The following is a 22120-nucleotide window of genomic DNA, read 5'->3' on the forward strand; positions in this document are numbered from 1 at the left end:
TGGAGTTCTGATTTTTCTATCCTTGCAGACAACCTCACCACATGCCTCTCTGGTGGAATCAATCAGGGTTTTCTTCAAGGCTTGCCACTGAATCTCCAAGGTTTGATTCCTGTTCTCAAACTCTTGGTTTTTCTTCAAAAATTTTCTTCAATAATCTTTGTGTATTTTAGTCTACAGTTCACATCTGAGAGCTGCTCAACTTTTATTCGCTTTAAAACTTTCTTACATGTTATTCTTTTCAATATGAAATTCAGTTTTATCCTGCTCAAGACTAAATAGTGATCACTTCCAATTTCAAATCCTCTGTACACTCTGGTGTCCTGCACCAGGGAGAAAACATCACTATCAACAATAACATAGTCAATGAGACTTTTCTTATTCCTAGCTCTTCTCTCCATGTGAATTTGTGCACATTTTTATGTTGGAACATGGTGTTAGTAATAACCAGTAAATGTCCTGAGCAGAAATCCAACAGATATTTGCCATTATTATTAGCTTTGCTATTTTCTCCAAATTTTCCCAAAATATTTTTGTATGTCTCACAATCATTTCCTACTCTGCTATTTAGATCCCCAACAAGGACCAACTTTTCCTTTTTCATTGTGTCAGTTGCTTTTTCTAAAGCGTCAAAAAATTCTTCCACTTCTACCTTAGTAGAACCTTCTGTGGGACCATAGGCACAAATAAGTCTTATTATCCAGTTCCCCATTCTCATATTTGCCCATATTACTCTACTTGAGACTGACTGCCATTCAAGAAGATTAGCCTCGTATTTTGTGTTGAATACTATGGCTACTCCTTCTTTTCCTTGATTGTCATTGCCTGAATATAACATTTTGTATTTATTGCTCAGAAAGATCTCACCAGTTTTGGTCTTTTTTGTTTCAATCACCCCTATTATGTCAATCTGGTATTTTCTCCAAATCTAATTCCTCAGCTAGCTCCATTTCTTTGCCATTCAGGCTTCTTACATTGATAGTACCGATCTTTAACTCTGGTGATGTTGAGTTGGGGTTTGTTTTCAGATTTGTTCCAGGAGCTGACTTTTCGCTGTTCGCCCTGGTTCCCTGGCGAAAACAACGGGGTCCTTGTTTAACCGGGCGACACTCCAGCCGGCATGAAATTTTGTCATGTTATACCATCATTTTTTATTTTGGTTTAACCAATAAGAATACAATTTATTCGGCTAAATCCCAAATTGCCAGCCCATCCTCGTTCGTTCAGTATCCAAGTAGATACCCAACAGGGTGCACCACGAGAAGGTGAGGATTGGACATTAGGTCAGAAGCCCTGGTCTGTTCTCCGCATTCCTTTAAAGGCTATGTGGAGGTCTCCTCTTAGTTATACAGCTTTGACCCTTAAGCACCTCATAATTATATATGAGTGCTAATTCTCTACCTAGCTTTGATTGTTTGATTGACTCAGTGTCATAATGTGTATTATATGTATTGTTCTTGAAATTAAATGTTTCGTTTAAATATGAATGTTGTATTGCCTGAACTTAGAACCTATTGCACTTGCTCATAAAATTTAGCGAACCCCAAAACGCAGGAGAATAGATAATATTAGGTCATGACTGCAAGTTGGAAAAATATAGTTGATAAGAGTGAATGCTGACTATATTCTAACTCCTTGGTCAAAGAAGTTTAGTATAATCGAGGATTCAGGGTGGCGCAGGGAAAAAATAAATTTCTCTGAATTTGAATAAGGAGTTAGAACCAGCTGAGACAAAGAAATAGGCATCTGCCATTAGCATTTTCTTTGTCTCACAAACCAACAGCTTCACTTTTGTCAGGGATTTGGCCTGAGTTAATTTAAGTGAGATAGAAGTTTAAAGTAAATGGTATTAAACAAGAAATGAGAAAAGAATAAATAGGAATTTATTGAGAGAAAGATAGAATAGAGTGATATATACATATAAGAGATAAAAGAGGGCCCAAAACATAAGAGAGTCGAACACAACACAAGGCACTTGGGAGTTATTGTTGACAGAGAACTTGATTTTGAAGGGCATATTGTAAAGATTGCAAAAATATCACATCAAATTACATGGCTATTGAAGAACACACTAACAAGTAGGGATAAGGAAGTTATTGTTCCACTTTATAAGGCATTAATAAGACTGCATTTGGACTTGTGCACAGATCTGGTCACCTGGATTTCTTGGTGATGAAGAAATGGTGTATAGGATACAGAGTTGAGCTACAGAGATTGTTGCAGGTCTGTGGGATGTTCCCTACGAGGATAGATTGAAGATCTGTGGGCTGCAAAAACTAGCTGATAGGTGTAGGAGAGGAGATACAATAGAAGCATATAAATTATTAAAGGGATTTTACAGGATTGATACTGATGACATTTTTAAGACCAGTGCAGGAAGGGAGAGGATGAGGGGCCATTCCTGGAGATTATGTAAGAGTGTGGTTAACAAGGGTGTTAGGACTAGATTTTTTACTTGGAGGGTTGTAAAGGGGTGGAATGCGTTGCCAGAGCTGGTTGTGAATGCTTTGTCTGTGAATGAATTTAAGGAAAAGTACGATAGGTATTGTGTAAATAATGGTTAGTGTGTCAATGTGGGGTCTCCCGCGATGAGTCTTTTGACTCCATGGAGACACCGTTATAATAATAATTGGTTTAATCCTTTATCCAAGTGTAAGCAAACAAGTTTGCACCTGAACTATTTTCAGGACTGGGGCAACTAGTATAAAGAAGCTAATGATTTCACATCACTTGCCTTAGTATCCCATAATGCAAAACACATCTCCCTGTGGACACGTATAATGCTATGCATTATGAGAAGAGTCACTACCCAGGCTGGTTTCGACCTTTATTGAGGTCTCATCAGTGGGAGCCAGACCCAGAGATGATACTGAACTTGAAGTAATGCAGTAGTCATATTTTCATATACATGTAGCCAAAAGGTGTCACACTTTATTCCTCTGTAATTTCAGCAAATCATCCCTGTCTCCTTTCTTAAATATAGATATAACCTTAGCTTTTAACCAATCAGGTGGAACCTCACATTTCCTCTAACAGTTATTTATTAATTTTAAGAATTTGTGATGTAAATATTCTCTGCCATATTTCCAAAGCTTTGCATTTATGCCATCTAATCTGGTTGATGTTCTATTTTTTTTTTTCAAATTTGATTGGTTCTATATCAGTGCTGATTTCTTCATTATTTCTTTCTTTAATTAAATTTGGGTCATACTATAAATTCTTATGTTCTATCCATGGATTATGTTGATTTGTGCCACATCTCTTTCTTTTTGTTTAATTTCCTTAATATTTTGTAGGCTATGTTTTGTTTCTATGTATTTCTTCTATTTTATTGATAAATCTATCCCAAGAATCTTGGTGAGCTTTGTGTGCTATGTTGTAGCTAATTTCTTTTATTTTTGTATATTTGTTCTGTTGCCTTTGTATGTTTTTGAAGGAGTGATTTGTATGCCATTTGTTTTTCTTTTATTTCATTTTCTATATCTGTGTTTGAGATTTTTAATATTTTATTTTTCTTTACAAGTACTTCAGAGACTGCTTTATTAATTATATTTATTAAAGTTTTCCATTTTTCTTCTATATCTTCACTGATTTCGGTGTCTTTTAGGTAATCTCTTAATCATGATCGATATAGCATTCTAATGTTTTCTTATTGTAATAGCTAATAAATATTGAAATAATTATATGTAAGTTGTATTCATATAAAAGGAGCACAGAGGAAAAAAATTCTTAGATTCATCAGGAACCTTTATTTCCAAATAGAATCACGAACCTGTTTGTGGAGCTGCTAGAATTAAATGTAAACATTGCAGTGGAGAAATATTCCGAAAGAACATGAATGATCACTTAGCAAATGATTGTCCTGAGATTAAAGTTAAATGTTCAGGATGTAGCAAAATACTCCAAAGGAAATGCATTGAGGTGAGTTTGCCGTAATGATACTTTGCATGTAATGCGTATGATGTGTTTTGTGATACCCAGATGAATTGATCATTGCAAAGCATATTCAGTTTCTTTCTCAGTGATGGAAATATATATATAATATTTGTTTGTTTTTCAGGCTCATGAGGAAGCTTGTCAGCTTGTTCAGCTAGAGTGTAGTGTTTGTGGTATCCGTGTAATCCGGAGGGATTATGATAAGCATTGGACTGAAGAGTGTCAGCTGAGACCTACAAAATGTTCCTTTTGTAAGAAGGAACTCATTAGATATCAGATTCAAGTAAGTTTGCAACTATGGCTTTGCATAACTAATTTTTCAACTTTCTTGCAACTAATTTTTATAGCTTAAACAGATTATATCTGAATGATCTTACTTTACTCCATCTGCTTTCCCCATCCCCTTAAATGTTCATAATAAATTTTAAGTTAATCATAATTGAGTTTGACAGGTAAAGGGACTTATACAAGAAGGATGGTTTGCATCTGAATGGATTTGGTTTTGGGAGTTTTTATGGAGGGGGAAGTTGTTGAGTGGGTATACAGACATCAGTGAGGCAGTTTGAGTGTAAGAATGTGTATAATATGGCTAAGTTAGTACCACTGGTAACAAACCAGAATAGGACAGTTAGTATAAATCATCACAAATAGTAGTGGGCCTAACAGGCTTTTGCACTTAATGTACACTAATGCAAAGAGCATTGCTTGGCTCATCCTGGCCAAAGGCTATTGGTATTAGTGAGACATGGCTAACAGAAGATGATATAATTAATGGGATAGAATGTAAAGTGTGCTCAGGGAAGATGATAGCAGATGAACTGCAACCAAAGAGAGTAAAAGTTCAACTGCAGGCCAGTAAAAATAGCACATTTGATGCTATCTGGTGTGAGATTGAGGCCAGCAGAACAAAATATACAGTTAGATGCTGCTATAGACCAGGAGATGGAAAAGATGATAAAGATATTATGTATTGGCAAATAGAGTCAATCAGTGAAGGATAGATAATTATTATGGGGGGGTTTCAACTATGGGAACATAGATTGGAAGGAGGAGACTACACATGGGAAGAAGGAAATGGAATTTATGCAGTTACTAAAGGATAATTACCTGATTATCCCTTGGTAACTATAATGGAATATACTAGGGGTTCGAGAGTACTCGATCTCGTAATTGTATTCTGGACATTTGTCCATAATGAATATGACCACGTTGCCACCATTTGGTGAGAGTGATCATATGGTCTTTACCTGGGAAGTGGCAAAATGTGTGGAATTTTCAGTTAAGATGAGGGTATATGTGAAATTACAAGGCTGGTAAGTATGATAAGTTTAGGAGATTGCTTAGATCGGTGCCATTGCATGTAAAACTGTAAGGGCTGGATAGTGCATGGGAAGTGGTAAAGGAGTGTTTGAGGGAGGCAATGGCAGACTGCACACCTAGAGTCAGGAGAGTAAATCAAGTGGGATTTAAATGATGAATATAATCATTAAGTTGGAGCTGCAAAAAAAATAAACAATTATGGAGGGAATTTAAGGAGAAAGTGACCTGTAGACACATTAACGGTAGAAGGCACAGGCCAAAAGGGTAACTAGAGCGGTAAGAAAGGCAAAAGCAGATTATGAAAGGAAGTTAGTAATGCAGGCTAAAGAGTTCTTCCAAACAGTTCTTCGATACGCTGCAAGTAAAAGAAAGAATGTATATGGCAAAATGATTTTAGTGAATGCTGATGGCAGGGAGGTTACTAAATCAGTTGAAATAGTAGAATTACTAAGTGAACACTTTGCAATAGTATATCATCGAGGTGGTGATTTTGCAGGAACAATAGAGCCAAAGGCTTATGCATGAACTGAGGTAAATGAAATGGAAGTGCATAACATATTACAGAACCTTAATGTAAATAGCTGTGGGATTGGATGGTACACCAATATATATCGAATTTTACGTGAAGCAGTGAGGGAATTGTCAGTGCCCTTGACCATATTGTTTAATCTAAATCTCAGCTCGGGGTTAGTCCTGAGGGGATGAAAAGAGGGGGAAATAGCTCCATTGCATGAATGAAGCTCCAAGACTGATGTAGCAAATTACTTACCAATCAGCATATCAGGAGTTGTTGTCAAAGTATTGGAGAGGTTATTCAAGAGCAAAATACAGGAATTGATAGATGGAAATGGATTACTGCATTGGGGAGATTGCATGGTTTTGTGAAGGGTAGGTCTTGCTTCGGTAATTTGTCATGTTTTATAATACAGTGACTGCTGAGATGGATAAAGGTAATAGGTTTATAGTGCTGGACTTTGCCAAAGCCTTTGACATGATACACCACGTGGAATTTTAATCAGTAACCTGCAGCACATGAAGATGGATATAGGTGGTGAGGTGGAAAAGAGGGCAGTTGATGGAAAGATATCAGAGAGTAGTGTATTCAGGAGTAGAATCCAAAAGAAGATTAGTGGTGTGGCTTCAGGGTTCTGTTCATGGACTGCAAATGTTTAGTTTGTTTTCAGATCCTCTCCTATATTAACAATATAGGAAAGGATCTGAAAGGAACTGTTCAATTGTTTGCCGAGGATGCAAAATTGTGTAGAACAATAGTTAATAGAGATGATGTTAAAATTTTGAAGGATGATTTGTATAGACTGGCAGACTAGGCAAAGGAGATTGGATGTCAGTTTAATGTGGCAAAGTTTAAGGTTATGCATTTTGGGATGAAACGATTACCAGCTGTATAACACATTGGTGAAAATGTACTCCAGGAAATTGATGAAGCCAGAGTATTTCCAGAGACTTGGGAGTGTTAGTGAATGTGGAGTTAAAGTTTAGTGGGGCACATAGCAAAAGTGGCTAAAGCAGCTTATCAGATCACTTGGTTACTGAAAAATATTTTAACGAGCAGAGAGAGAGAAGTAGGGGTGTTGTATCTCTTTATTAAGCCTTGATAATAACCCATCTTGACTACTGCATGCAGATCTGGACACTACAGTTTCTTGGTGATAAGGAGGAGGTAAAGAGAGAATCCAGAGGCTAGTGATGAAGATGATAGTAGGTGTATGGGATGAAGCTTATGAAAACAGGTTGAAGATTTTTGGGTTACAGAAACTGGTTAATAGGCAGAAAAGGGGTGATATTAAGAGATTATATATCAGCTACTTTGAAGTTTATATTGTGTATTGAATAAAACTATGAAAATTTTTTACCTGAAGATTTACAAAAGTATTAAATAGTCATTATTTATTTATAGAAACATCTGCAACAGTGTGATCTCGTTATAATTTGCTGCTCCCAATGCAAAGTTGAAGTGCCTCGTATAGACCTCAACAGACACATGAACGAGTGTCCTGAGAGTGATGTCCAATGCCAATACTGCAACCAGTTTTGTGTGAGGAAAGAAATGAATGTAAGTTTATAGATATCAACAGAAGCAGTGTAAATGTTAACAAAACCTGTTCTCTTTGGGAACACTTTTTTGTTATTAAACCATATTGCTATTTGGTTACATTTATTTGCAGGAACACCAAGAAACCTGTGATTTTGTCATGGTCGCTTGCACACAGTGTAACCGTAGGTTCCAGCGAAAGAATGTCAGTGAACACATGGCTAGCAAGTGTCCTGGAGGTTATGTTCAGTGTTCCATATGTGGGAAAAAACTACAAAGAAAAGAATTTCGAGTAAGGTCATTGTATCTTTTACCAGTTGTTTTCTGTTTCTTCTTAATACCACTATCTCATAACGTTAGCTAAGAGAAAATTGTCATTATAATTAAGAGCTGACTCATCTATTTCTGACTACTACTACTATATTCATATATATATATATATATATATTTTCTTCACAGAATCATGAACGTAATTGCCGTAAGAAGGTTAAATGTCCACAGTGTGAATCTGAAGTCAGCCAACACAAACTGGATGAGCATCTTAATGAAAGGTGTCCTGAGCGAGAGGTTCACTGTTCTCAGTGTGATGAAACTCTTAAAGGGGGTATCATGAAGGTGAGTCAAGAATCCATTTGGAACTTCCTTAGTTTTGTTCTAACAAGTGCGTTTGATAGTTATTTTGGTTAATTTTCTTTTTACAACTTATCTATGACAGATGTTCTGCAAGTAATCCCTCCATTGTAGCAGCTCCCCACCCAAAAGATATCAAGAGATAAGAGTAGTATTATCATCTTTATCACCCAGAGTAATATTATCATCCTTATCACCCACTATCTTCCTCTTGTATATATGAGGTGGTCAAGAAAGTTCTGATAAACACCTAGAACAAAAATGATATTAAAGCAACTGATATAACCACAAGAAAGAATATACTAGTAGCAGAGTATGAAAGTAACTTATGTTCTTCTTCTGGTTTATATCATTTTTGTTCTAGGTGTTTATCAGAACTTTCCAGATTCCCCCCCCCCCATAAATGATCTTGTTAAATTTTTCTCTGTCCCATTGTTATGTCTTTGCTCTTCCTAAAATAATTTACTTCCTTTATGAATTTACCTCTCTACAATAACTACAAGACTTACAAAATTTCCCTGACTAATAGTGTCACTTCTTACGTGTTCATTCTATAAGGAAAGCAAATTCTATATCTCTAGCTATTCTGTTTTATATATATCTATTCTATCTTTCTATCACTATTTTACTTCTTCAGATATATCGGGCCTTTAATATGGTTACATCTATTTATATCTAAGACTGTTTTCTCTTTGGATACTGGCTTATTTTTATTATGCTGCGCCAGCCAGTATTCTATAGTAGAAAAGGTTCCTACTCAGGGAGACAATACTAGACTCTTAGCTGTTCTTACACAATACTTTACTTTAACGCTGCTGTATAGATTCAGACTGCAGTCGTGACCAAAATCTATAATTACATACTCCATTTGCATTTTTGAAAATTATGGAGACAACTACCGTGTTTGAATAAAAACTTTAATATAACTAAAATCTACATTCGACTTTTCGACCTTTATGTCAAGGTCATCTTCTGGAGCACACAACTATACACAGAAAACAAGCTACACTATAATCAAACTGGTTTGTTAAAGACACTGACCAACCACTACAACAATTGTTGGCCTGACCTCTGGTGAAAAAAGAAAAAAAAAAACCGACCACACAGGCAACAAATGCTAAACACATTCCTTAGCCACCTGAATTGTATGCGTTCGTGTTATTACACGAACGCATACAATTTACCATCGAAATTGAAAACCAAAATTCGCTCCCGTTCCTAGACACACTAGTCACACGTCTTCCTTCAAGCAGTCTATCCTTCACGGTCTACCGAAAACCGACACACACTGGCCAATACATCATGCTAATTCATACCACCACCCATCACAAAATTATGGAGTCATTAACACCCTTAAAAACAGAGCTACAACAATTTGTTCTAACCAGCAAGCCCTGAAACAAGAACTAAAAATCATTAGCGACACATTCATAAATAATGGCTATAACAAAAATACTATTAATAAAATACTCCATGAAACAACAACAAAAACGAATCTAGATTACAGTAAAACCATAGCCATCCCATACATTAAAGGGTTATTGGAAAAAATCAACAGAATCCTACAACATTATAACCTCAATGCCACCTTTAAACCACCCACTAAACTTAAAACCATATTCAACTCCTCTAAGGATCCTCTCCTCCCATTAGCACATCCTGGAGTCTATTGCATCTGCTGCACCTGTAACTTACCATACATTGGTGAAACAGGACAGACAATCCCTATACGCAAGAAAGAACACGTTAAATATAACCATTATGGTGAAGCAGGCCTCTCAGACCACGCACTCAACACCTTACACCAAATCAACTGGAAACGCACCTGCTCATTACACCACACAAAAACCTGGTACAAAAGGAAATTTAAGGAAGCCTGCGAAATCCTGATAAACCACCCAAATATCAACAACAAAGATGGCATGAAAATTCCAAGCATCTGGATGGCACACATTCAGCCTACCTAATATATAAGATCCAGCATAAGTCAGGACTCTAGCCAATCTTCAGCTAGTATTAGAAACCATTTCATACCAACTGGCTGGAATGTACATGATGTTAATATATGTATATAGATAGATACTTGTTGTTGTGCCCAATGTATTTCTACAACCATTTCTACGAGAGTATATAATTATATACTCTTTCTAATTTCTTCCCTCCAAAATAGGTTCTATTTTTATAAGTGGTAGTTTGGAATCGTAATCAGGCATGACTCAGGTTTAGGTAAATATGACGTTTATTGGAATATCTAAACAGAATACAAAATTCATACGCTCAGTTATGACTCAATACTAAATGAAACTCGAGTTAAGAGGTTGACATATTCTAAATTAATTAAAGGTCATAAAGCATGCGAATCACAATAACTGCATATTGGGATAGATAGCAAATGATATGAAGTTAAACTGAAATTCCTTAAACTAAAGGCTAAGTGTAGTAGTCTGATGTGCTTTCTTTGTCTTTCTGCACCATCTTCCAGAGTTTCCATAAATTTGGATTCCTTACTTTAGAAAACTGGGATATCAGGACCTCCTTAAACTTGTAGTAATCTCTAGTTACTTTTATACCTCCCCTGTCTTAAAAGAATGTCTTTGCCTTCCCAATAAGCTTACTACGGAGCAGAATTAGCAGTTGGAGCTCACTCCATCTACCAATTTTTCTTAGTTCTTCTATATACTCAAAAAATGTCAGAATGTCATCAGACTCCTCCCCCGAAAACTGAGGAAAAACCTGTTGAGGATTTATCGTTCTAAAGAATTCAGAGTCATCTAAATCTGAGCTCGACTGTTGAGACATACCTGCATTCATCTAACAAACTTAATTATTTACCTCTTTTCACATTCTTTGTTATTCCAACAAATGCCTGATTGCCTTATACGAATCCAAGACCAACTTATAGTGATTATTCCCTATTACCCTTAAATTTTAGGGGTCCTAATCACATCCTACCAGTGTGCCATTGTTATATAATAATTTTATCTTCTTTTGTTATATCTTATGTTACTTATATCTAGGATTGTTTCCTCTTCGGATACTGGCAAATTTATATTATGCTGCACCAGCCAGTATCCTATAGTAGAAAAGAATTCCTACTCAGGGAGACAATACTAGATTCTGAGCCTTTCTTACACAATACTTTACTTTAATGCTGATTCAGACTGCAGTCGTGACCTAAATCTATAATTATATACTCTTACTAATTTCTTCCCACCAAAATAGGTTCTATTTTTATAAGTGGTAGTTTGGAATCGTAATCAGACATGACTCAGGTTCAGGTAAATGTGACATGTTTATTGGAATATCTAAACAGAATACAAAAAATTCATACGCTCAATACTAAATAAAACTCGAGTTAAGAGGTTAACACATTCTAAATTAAATCAAAGGTCATAAAGCATGCGAAACACAGTAACTGCATATTGGGATAGATAGCAAATGATATGAAGTTAAGCTAAATTCCTTTCTGTAATGTTATTCATAAAATAATATAAACAGACATTCTAATGCTACTCAGTTACTAAAATCCACAATTCTGATCTCATTAAGTTAATCCTATCACCTACAATACAAAAGATCTCTTCTAAACAATTCTTCTTACTCTCAAAGGAGGTTAACTTTCTATTTTCGAGACTGTCCACAAAGTTCTTTAGAGTACTGTTCTTAATTTTACATTCGCAAACAATCTTCTCTCTTCTAATGAATTTTATGCACAAAATAGAGTAATTTTACCTTACCGAACTTTTTCCGTGTCTTTCAGCACCACGTGTACGTCTGGTTACTTCTTGTCTATTGGCTGTCCATATGCTAATGTAGGGGTTACGCTATCTTCATTATTTCTGCCGAAAACGGACTCAATCTCTGTGTTTCAGGAACATTTCGATGGGACTTTTCAGTGACAGCTTGATTCTGCTAGGACTGGAAATTTTACCTTCAGCTCTGCGTAGAATCCTACTCCAATCTCCAGAAAGCCTGTTGTCCAACATCTTATCTTAGCACAGACATTTCACCCCCCCCCTTTACACGAACTACCCGCCAACTTCCGAACCACCAAGCAGGAAAACGATAGTATAAGAGAGACCCCCCCGCGATACAGCACTCGTCCCTTATATTCTTCGTTACAGCGTCCCCTTTGCACACGACCTATATCTTTTCAACGGATAAACGGAAAAAAAGCAACGGATGAGCCCTTGGGTTCATCCTTTGCTTTTTCCTGACGATGTTATGCTCTTGTATTCCCAGAATTCATATCAATATACGTTCCGCTTAAGCTACTGCCGCCAGCATTACGCTGTACATATGTAGTTTTATACCTTCCAAGAATTATTATTTAGTAACTATCTGGTGACTCACAGTTATTTTTACACAGCTTAAGTGAGGCTTAAATTAAATCAGATTATCCCTCTTTTAAGACATACTCTAATAAAATCTTAATATGATCACAATAGATTAAATATATTGGAGACAATACTAGGTACATGAAATAAAAATTGCAAATTTTTTACATAAAGTGAAGAAGTTTCACTTTTAATTTCAGCTGATGTGCAGGTATTTCTCTTTTTTAGTAAGTTTAATATGTTGGATTCTGAATGAATGATTTCTTTGCAAGATTCCTTCATTCAGGATCTAACAATCTGCTCCACAAACTTTCACAAAAAGAGGAATAGAATATACTTTATTGCTCTTTTTCATTTGACATACCTTCTAGTGCTAAAGCATTAGAATCCTCAAGATCCACCACGACCAGTGGTCTGAACTCTGCTCTCTTAGGTATATCCCAGTGGGGGCAGGGACAACCTTGTAGACTTCAATGTTATATATTTTCCTGATCTTTACCCAAGAAAGAGTTCTCAGCCCTTCCCCTTATTTTCAATAATCAGACTTCTCCTGGACAAACACATTTCAACTTTTGTTTCTGCAGCCATCAAAAAAACTTGATGTTCACACAAAACATTACTTCACACTTTCACAGCTGCTAAGTCTATACCAATCCTAAATCCGTCCAGCCTTGGAATGTTGCTCCCATATTTGGGGGTTGTGGTGCACCAAAATCCTTCCTGAGATTGATCGATTTTAGCCAGAAGAGGACAATCCAGTTAGTTAATGATCTTTCTCTCACTTATCTACTTCAATCCCTCTCTCTCACACAGGCATTCAGTTTCTGCCTTGTGACTCTTCTACAGATACATTCATTGACAGTGTGCTTTGCTGAATTGGCCTATTATTCCTCAACTCTCCTCTAAAATCATTAAAACAGGAGCCACTGTTAACCAACACCCTTTTACAGTCCATTTTGAAACTTCTCAAACCAACTTCACTGCCTTCTTCATTCCAACTACTTCTGTCCTTTGGAAAAGTCATCCCCACTTTGCCTTCCCCAAAGATTACAATCCTCAGCTGTTCAAGCAAAATGTGAACAGGTTCCTTCTTTCTTGTTATCCTCTTGCCCACATACAGCACTCATCTGCTATAGGTCTTGTGACATATTGTGTGTGGATCAGATATAAAAAAGTACCAGATGTGACATTGACTAATGTGATTATATAGGTTTTGAATGGCCTAGTGGTTAGTGTATCTTTTCTCCAGTCAACAGGCTGCAGATTTGAATCTTGGCATGGGTGTTTGATGTTAGGTGAAAGATGAATTTCATTGCCGAGTGCAAGACCACCACTCTTCTTATTAGAGGCCTGATGTGGCTTGAAAAAGTTCCATGTTTGGTCTCTAGAGCACTGTACTGTGTAATAAATAAACATATAAAAATTAATAAAAAGAAAAACACAATCCTTATCCTTCTCGCAGTAATAATGTTCTATAGATCTATAATATTTCATGGATGGGAGTTAGATAAAAAAAAAAAATAACAACAACAAAAGTCCTTGTATAATACAAGGACTCATATACAAGAATGTTGTGTTGTTGTTGTTGTCATGATTCCCCCAATTTTCCTCATCCATCCCTTAGGACCGGTTGAGCCCTCCGATGAGGGATTTTTTAAGTATGTATTTTTGACTGTAGATCTGTGGGTGTTCACGGACCAGTTTGCCTGTTCTGAGGGACAAAAAAAAACAGAGTTTCCAGGTGGAAAAAACCCTCTATCTCCATATGAGACCAGCTAATTCACCTTTAATCAAAATAGACCAGATAAAGGGTTATCGACGGGAATTGAACCCAGGTCTTTCAGATCAAGGGGTTTCATCTGTACTGACTGAGCTTCAGAAGCTCCATTATACAAGAATGTGCAATGGAATTGGCAGCTTTTCTGATAAAAGCTGTTTAATTTAAGTCTTGGTTCTGAAAGGCACCTAGTGAGTGGAAAGAAGGCAAAACAGTTTCACTGCATAAAAGAGGATCCAAGACAGTAGTAGCAAATTACAGGCAAATCATCTCAGGAGAAGAGGGTAAAAAAACAGAATTCATGAATATGTGGACAAGAATATGATACTTTGAGAGGCATAGTTTTGTGAATAAGAATTTGCTTACTTTTTTATAATAAAGTGGCATTTGAGTTGGATGCTCAAATGGCTACTCAGTTATCTATTATTATTATTACGGGTATCTCCATGGAGTCAGTAGACTCAAACTATCAAACCAATATCCATCATATCTCTTCTTGAATTCATTTATAGACGAAGAGCTCACAACTGAGTTGGGCAAATGCATTCCACTCGTTCACCACCCTCCAGGTGAAAAAAATCGTTCTCACACCCATGTTAACCGCACTTTTCCTTAATTTCCAGGGATGACCTCTTGTTCTTCCATCACTTTCACATAGCTGAAACATTTCCCCTGCGTCAATCTTATAAAACATTTTAGTAATTTAAATGTTTCTATTATATCCCCTCTTCTCCGCCTGCTCTCAATCTATCAATTTAGGGAGCATTTTTTACATCACTCAACTTAGTCACTCTCCTCTGAACTCTCTCCACAACCTCCTCATCTCCAAGGAATTTAGGTGACCAGACCTGAGCATGCTTTATAAAGGGGAATAACCTCTTTATTTCTGGATGTTAGTGTGTTCCTCAATAACCAAGAATCCTATGTGCAATCTTGGACAACTTAGCAATGTGTCTCCTGAACTTCATCTCCCTATCCACCAACCACCTTATGTCCCTAGCCTCACCAATCTCTTGGAGTACCGTTCCATCAATGTAGTACACAGCTGGCAATCTTTTAATCCCAAAATGCATAACTTTTCCACATTGAACTGACATCCATTACCTTTTTCCAGCTTATTTAAATCATCCTGCAAACTCTCAACATCAAACTTACTGGATAACATCTTACTGAACTTTGCAAAGGCATTTGATTTGATAAATACTACATGGAATTTTGTTGCATAAATTGGAGCAAATGGAGATGATACAAAACTTAATTTTGTTAGAGAGTGGCTGTTGGACATAGATTAATTTATGGGAGAGTTGAGTCCAGAAGTAGATAGGTAACTGACTAGTGGTGTACCACAGAGTTCAGTACAGGTAACCCTCGTATAATGCAGATGTTAGGTTCCACAAAAATGGCGCATTATATAAATCGTGCTATGCGAGACTCAGATCACATAGAAAAAGTAGGTTTATGTTCGGATGGTTTTTTTTTTTTTTTTTAATTATATAAACAACAATGACATATCCAACAAAAAAATATTTTTATTTATTCAGGTAATTCATGTAAGTTAAGAAAACATATAAACTACGAAACAAATACATAGTTTAAAACTTATAAAAATTACAAATTGTATGTAAATTTCATTGCACATAATGCAAATGTTTTAGGCAAAATAAAATAAAGTGCATATTTTAATTGTCGTCATTGTCTTCAAAACGAACATTTTGTAGATGTTCTTTATTTACGAGTGGCTGGACCTCGTCATCACTTGAAATCTCTTGAACATCATTTGTATAATTCTCATTGCACACTTTGGCTGGTTTACTGATTCTTAATAACTAAACCAGCCAAAGTGTACAATGACAATTGTACACTTTGGCTGGTTTTATTAATGGTCTTATTAACCACTATGCTGCATTTTTGTTTATTATGTTCATAATATGGAGCTAAACAAATATCCAGTTGTCTCGTGAATTTTCCAGAGCACTCCGTTGAGGGATCATTATCTGTAAAATAACTTCCTAACTTTCTTGTCAAGTCCAATCCTTCTGCTAATTTCTTTAAAATGAATTCTTTAACAGATTGATCACAATCAGAATCTTCGGCAGAACTTTCCTCGCCATTTGGTTTGACGTCATGTAATAATTGTACCAGTTCCTCCTAATTTAAATCTATTTCCCCATCAATTAATTCACTAATTTCATTTTCAACCATATCGCAAAAGCGATCTCTAAGTGGCCATTACTATAAAAATAAAATTTCTACAGAAAAAAAGCATTACATATTGTATGTAACTCACCAGAAAATAAGTGCTCAGCTTGAGATTAACACACTCATGATTTTTTAATGAGCTTACCTGGCAGAAAACGAAGACAATTTTCAACAATAAACACTTTATACAGGCATGCTAAAGGGTATTTCCCCTAATATAAATTTGCTACTTATAATTACATGTGTGATATGGGCAGGCGCAAATTTAACGAAGATAAAATTTGATTTTTAAGTTTCACAGTGAGAAAATATATGAAAAGATAAAGGGTCGCGTTATATCGAAAACTGTGTTGTATAAGTACCCACATTATACGAGGGTTACCTGTACTTTGTCCACTGCTGTTTAGTTTGAACATCAGTGATATAGGAAATAATTTGAAGAGAAATATCAGTTGTTTACCAATGATGAAAAGCTAAGCAGAGTAATAGTTAATAATGATGAAGAGATCCTGCAGGATGACAATTGGCTGGCATATCAGCAAAGGATAATGGTCACCATTTTAATGTGTTCAAGTGTTAGGTCATGTGCTCTGTGTGAAGAGATCAGAAGCTGTGTGCTACACATTGATGGAACTGAACTGCAGGAATTGAGAGACTATGGATTAGTGGACAGGGAATTGAAGTTTAGAGGGCATATTGCAAAGGTGGTTAAAACATCACATCAGATTGCACGGGTGTTGAATACACCGAAAAGCAGGATAGTATCATTAGTTCCATTTATAAGGTTTAAATAACACCACGTCTGGACTATGATGCAGATCTGTTCGCTTGGATTCCATGACGGAAAAGGAAGTGGTGGAGAGGATCAGAGGTGATTGATCAAAATTGTAGCAGGTCTATAGAATACTTCCTATGAAACATTGATTGAAAGTCTGCAGACAAAGAAAGAATATGATAAACATTAAATTATTAAAGGGTTTTATAAAATTGACATCTAAAACTGTTTTCAGTACATTGCTGGAAGGGAGAGAGATCAAGAATTCACCTCTGGAATTGTGCGAGTGGTTAGTAATGATCTTAGAACTGGATTTTGTTCTTTGATTATGATGAATGGATTACTGGAGGTGGTTGTGAATGCTTTGTTAGTTAATAAGTTCAAAAAGAGTTATGAAAAGTATTTTGTGAACAGTGGTCTTCTATGATGAGCCTGTATCAATAGAGATACGATAAATACTTTGCTTTACTTTTTAACCAAGTAAAAAGATAACCGGCTATTTAGGTGGACCTGAACATAAGCATTCAGATTTCTTAGGTCATTCCATCTACAACTGAGTTAGCCACTCTCAGATGTTGACATTTTTATTTCAGAAATTTTTACTGCAAAACATACACATCAGTGAGTGAACACATACTGCTTGTGCCCTTAGCTTCCTTGAATGAGCTTAAAGTCTAACTCTTTAGATATCTTAGTGAAATTAGTTTAGGTGACCAATTCTCAGAAAGTATATTTATTTTATTTCTCCATAATGGATTTTCTCAATTCTTACTCTTTTTTTGGTATTCTAATGACATCTCATCAGAGAGAGAGAAGTTGAATTCTTCACTACAAAAGAATGCAGGTGATATCACCCAGTGGTTAGTCAATAAGCGTTCTGAAGAATTATGAGGGGAGAGTGGAAAGTTCTGATAAACACATAGAAATAAAATTATATTAAAGCAACTGATATAACCACAAGAAAGAACATACTAGTAGCAGAGTTATGAAGGTAATTTATGTTCTTATATCCTCATATCTTCTTTCTTGTGGTTATATCATTTGCTTTAATATCATTTTTGTTCTGGGTGTTTATAAGAACTTTCCAGACTCACTCCTCCCTTGTGTTATTATTATTATTATTACGTGACACCTTCAGGGAGTCCAAAGACTCATCGAGGGTGGCACCTACTCTACAACTCTCTGTCTCCACCAACTACAGTGAGCCTTATCATCTACACCAACACCATCTACTGCCTATCACCAAGTATTTTCACAGACAATCACAAACATCCATATCCACGGGAGGATTTGAACCCGCAGCCTTTTGGCTGAAGAGTGGATATGCTAACCACTCGGTCAACCAGGCCATCTTCATGGAGTCAGAAGACTCATCACAGGAAACCCATTATTCACACAATATTTATCATACCTCTCAATTGCAAAAAAAAGAAAAAAAAAGTAAATGTTAAACTGAGATAGCTGGAGAAATCTACCAGCAAATGAAATACATGCTTTTGTTTAACTTGGAACAAGTAGCAAAGAAACTTTCATCATCAAATTCCTGCCATGTACCCTCAAGGGGCATACAGGATATGACAGTACTACATGAAAAAATTACATCATTACTAACTTCCTATCTACAATTTTCCTCCAAATCAGTCTGTTACTTGTCAAGACTCCAACATTATCAGATCTTATATTTCTATCATCTAAGGCACTTTGTACCGTATCAATCCACCTATATCTTGGTCTGCCTCTGGGTCATTTTCCTGCCAACCTGGCAGAGAACACTTGTTTTGCTAATCTTTCCTCTCCCATTCTGTTTAAGTGACCATACCACCTGAGATTAGCTCTGCTAACGCATTCCTGGATGTTGACAATGTCAAGTTCTTTCCTAATATCCTCATTTTTAATATGATATTGCCATTGATGCCATCTGTTCATGCCTATAATCTTTCTCAGGCCTCTCATATCTGCGGTCTCTAGTCTTTGGTCAAGTGTTTTACTTCTGACCCAGCTCTCAGATCCATAAGTTAAAACTGGTTTGAACACTGTCTTGTATACAGCTAATTTACTGTTCCAACTAATTTCTCTCTTATTCCATATGAATTTATTCATTTGACTTCCCACCATACCAGCTTTGCTGATTCTGTTGTCTATTTCTATATTTAATTTACCATCTTCAGTAAAAATCATGCCTAAGTAGCTGAAATGTTTTACTTGTTCCACAGGTTCTCCATTCACAACACAGTTGACATTTTCAATGATTCTGCCTATTTTCATTGTCTTTGTCTTTTTATTTATTTTTTTTTATTTTGGTATAACCAATAAGAATACAATTTGGTCGGCTAAATACCAAATTGCCAGCCCATCCTCGTTCGTTCAGTATCAAAGTAGATACCCAACAGGGTGCACCACGAGAAGGTGAGGATTGGACATTAGGTCAAAAGCCCTGGTCGGTTCTCCGCATTCCTTTAAAGGCTATGTGGAGGTCTCCTCTCAGTTATACAGCTTTGACCCTTAAGCACCCCAAAATAAAAAATGATGGTACAACATGACAAAATTTCATGCTGGCTGGGGCGTCGCCCGGTTAAACAAGCCCCCCGTTGTTTTTGCCAGGGAACCAGGGTGAACAGCAAAAAGTCAGCTACTGGAACAAAACTGAAAACAAACCCAACTCAACATCACCAGAGTTAAAGATCGGTACTATCAACGTAAGAAGCCTGAATGGCAAAGAAATGGAGCTAGCTGAGGAATTAGATAAGTACCAGATCGACATAATACGGGTGACTGAAACAAAAAAGACCAAAACTGGTGAGATCTTTCTGAGCAATAAATACAAAATGTTATATTCAGGCAATGACAATCAAGGAAAAGAAGGAGTAGCCATAGTATTCAACACAAAATACGAGGCTAATCTTCTTGAATGGCAGTCAGTCTCAAGTAGAGTAATGTGGGGCAAATATGAGAATGGGGAACTGGACAATGAGACTTATTTGTGCCTATGGTCCCACAGACGATTCTACTAAGGTAGAAGTGGAGGAATTTTTTGACGCTTTAGAAGAAGCAACTGACACAATGAAAAAGGAAAAGTTGGTCCTTGTTGGGGATCTAAATAGCAGAGTAGGAAATGATTGTGAGACATACAAAAATATTTTGGGAAAATTTGGAGAAAAGAGCAAAGCTAATAATAATGGCAAATATCTGTTTAATTTCTGCTCAGGACATGGACTGGTTATTACTAACACCATGTTCCAACATAAAAATGTGCAAAAATTCACATGGAGAGAAGAGGCTAAGAATAAGAAAAGTCTCATTGACTATGTTATTGTTGATAGTGATGTTTTCTCCCTGGTGCAGGACACCAGAGTGTACAGAGGATTTGAAATTGGAAGTGATCACTATTTAGTCTTGAGCAGGATAAAATTGAATTTCATATTGAAAAGAATAACATGTAAGAAAGTTTTAAAGCGAATAAAAGTTGAGCAGCTCTCAGATGTGAACTGTAGACTAAAATACACAAAGATTATTGAAAAGAAAATGAAAGAGTTTGAGAACAGGAATCAAACCTTGGAGATTCAGTGGCAAACTCTGAAGAAAACATTGATTGATTCTGCAAGAGAGGCATGTGGTGAGGTTGTGTGCAAGGATAGAAAAATCAGAACTCCCTGGTGGACACAGGAAGTTAAAGAGGCAGTGAAGGAAAAGAAGAAAGCATATCAAAAGTTCCTGGCAAATAAGTCAGCTTTTACTCTTACAGAATACAGAGACAAATGTAAGAAAGCTAAACAGTGTGTAAAATTAGCTAAACAAAAGTCATGGGAGGACTTTGGCAAGAATATAGAAAATAAATATCAAGAAGGTGGCAAAATATTCTGGAGGTTGTTGAAGAAGCTTAGGAATGGAGGAAAGAGTGCTGTAAAAGGAGTTAGAGATGATAAAGGTGACATGAAAACGGTAGAAAAAGATATCCTTGAAGTATGGAGTAATTACTTTGAAAAACTGCTAAATGAAATAAGCAGTGATGAGAGCATACTGATAAAAAAAAACACTGACTAGGCATGTAGTCAGGAATACATATCCATACTTGAAGTAGAAAAAGCCATCAAAGGCTTGAAATGTGGAATGGCAGCAGGAGTAGATGATATTTGACCAGAAATGCTGAAGTATGGTGGTATAAAAGTCTTACAGTGGCTGCACTGCATAGTTCAGAAAGCCTGGACAGAGGGACGAATTCCCGATGATTGGAGTAGAGCTCTCATAGTACCCATATATAAAAAGGGAAATAAAACTGAATGTGAGAATTACAGAGGTATTTCCCTACTGAGTGTTCCTGGCAAGATCTATGCAAGTATACTTGAGAAACGGTTGAGAAGAATTGTGGAAGAAAAGCTTGGTGAAGAACAAGCTGGATTCAGGCCAAATAGAGGCTGTCAGGATCAGATCTTCACTTTACGACAAATAGTCGAGAAAGCACGGGAATATAACAAAGATCTGTATTTAAGTTTTGTCGATTTAGAAAAGGCATATGACAAGGTGCCAAGAGAGAAGCTATTCAATACGCTGCAGTTATATGGTGTCAATGGGGCATTATATCAAGCAATACTTACTCTTTATTTGAGTTGTAAGTCAGCAGTTAGAATTGAAGGAAGTACAGGAAGATGGTTTAATGTTAAATCTGGTGTGAGACAAGGATGTACATTATCCCCTCTGTTATTCATTATCTATATGGATCACATTATGATGGAAAGTGGTATTAAACCTGATATCAAAATTGGAGATGTTAATGTCAGCTCTTTGCTTTATGCAGATGATGTTATACTTCTAAATAAATCCACTAACCAGTAATAACCAGTCCATGTCCTGAGCAGAAATCCAACAGATATTTGCCATTATTATTAGCTTTGCTCTTTTCTCCAAATTTTCCCAAAATATTTTTGTATGTCTCACAATCATTTCCTATTCTTACTTAAATTTAGCGGATATTGAATCCCACATAGTTTTAAAACTGAATAAGAAACTCAAAGATTGGAATCAGAGAGTTTCTTGCCGAATATAGTAAACTATAAAGTATCGGCGATACTAGCGTTAGCCAATGCAAGTGATCCTAGTAC

At 36.3% G+C, this 22120-nt stretch overlaps 1 protein-coding gene across 1 annotated transcript in view; it reads left to right on the top strand.

Moving 5' to 3' along the window:
• LOC150106121 (uncharacterized) overlaps positions 1-22120 on the top strand; it is a 106436-nt gene that overhangs the window by 53546 nt on the left and 30770 nt on the right. Inside the window, exons 4-8 of the mRNA XM_090393867.1 lie at positions 3760-3918; positions 4058-4216; positions 7172-7327; positions 7440-7598; positions 7766-7921. Of these exons, the coding sequence (XP_090249993.1) occupies positions 3760-3918; positions 4058-4216; positions 7172-7327; positions 7440-7598; positions 7766-7921 (789 nt within the window). The remainder of the gene's footprint in view (positions 1-3759; positions 3919-4057; positions 4217-7171; positions 7328-7439; positions 7599-7765; positions 7922-22120) is intronic.

This window comes from Typopeltis vanoorti, chromosome 6 (assembly GCF_054136105.1).
Source record: "Typopeltis vanoorti isolate ZY-2024b chromosome 6, IOZ_Tvanoo_1.0, whole genome shotgun sequence".
Classification (NCBI taxonomy): Eukaryota; Metazoa; Arthropoda; class Arachnida; order Uropygi; family Thelyphonidae; genus Typopeltis; species Typopeltis vanoorti.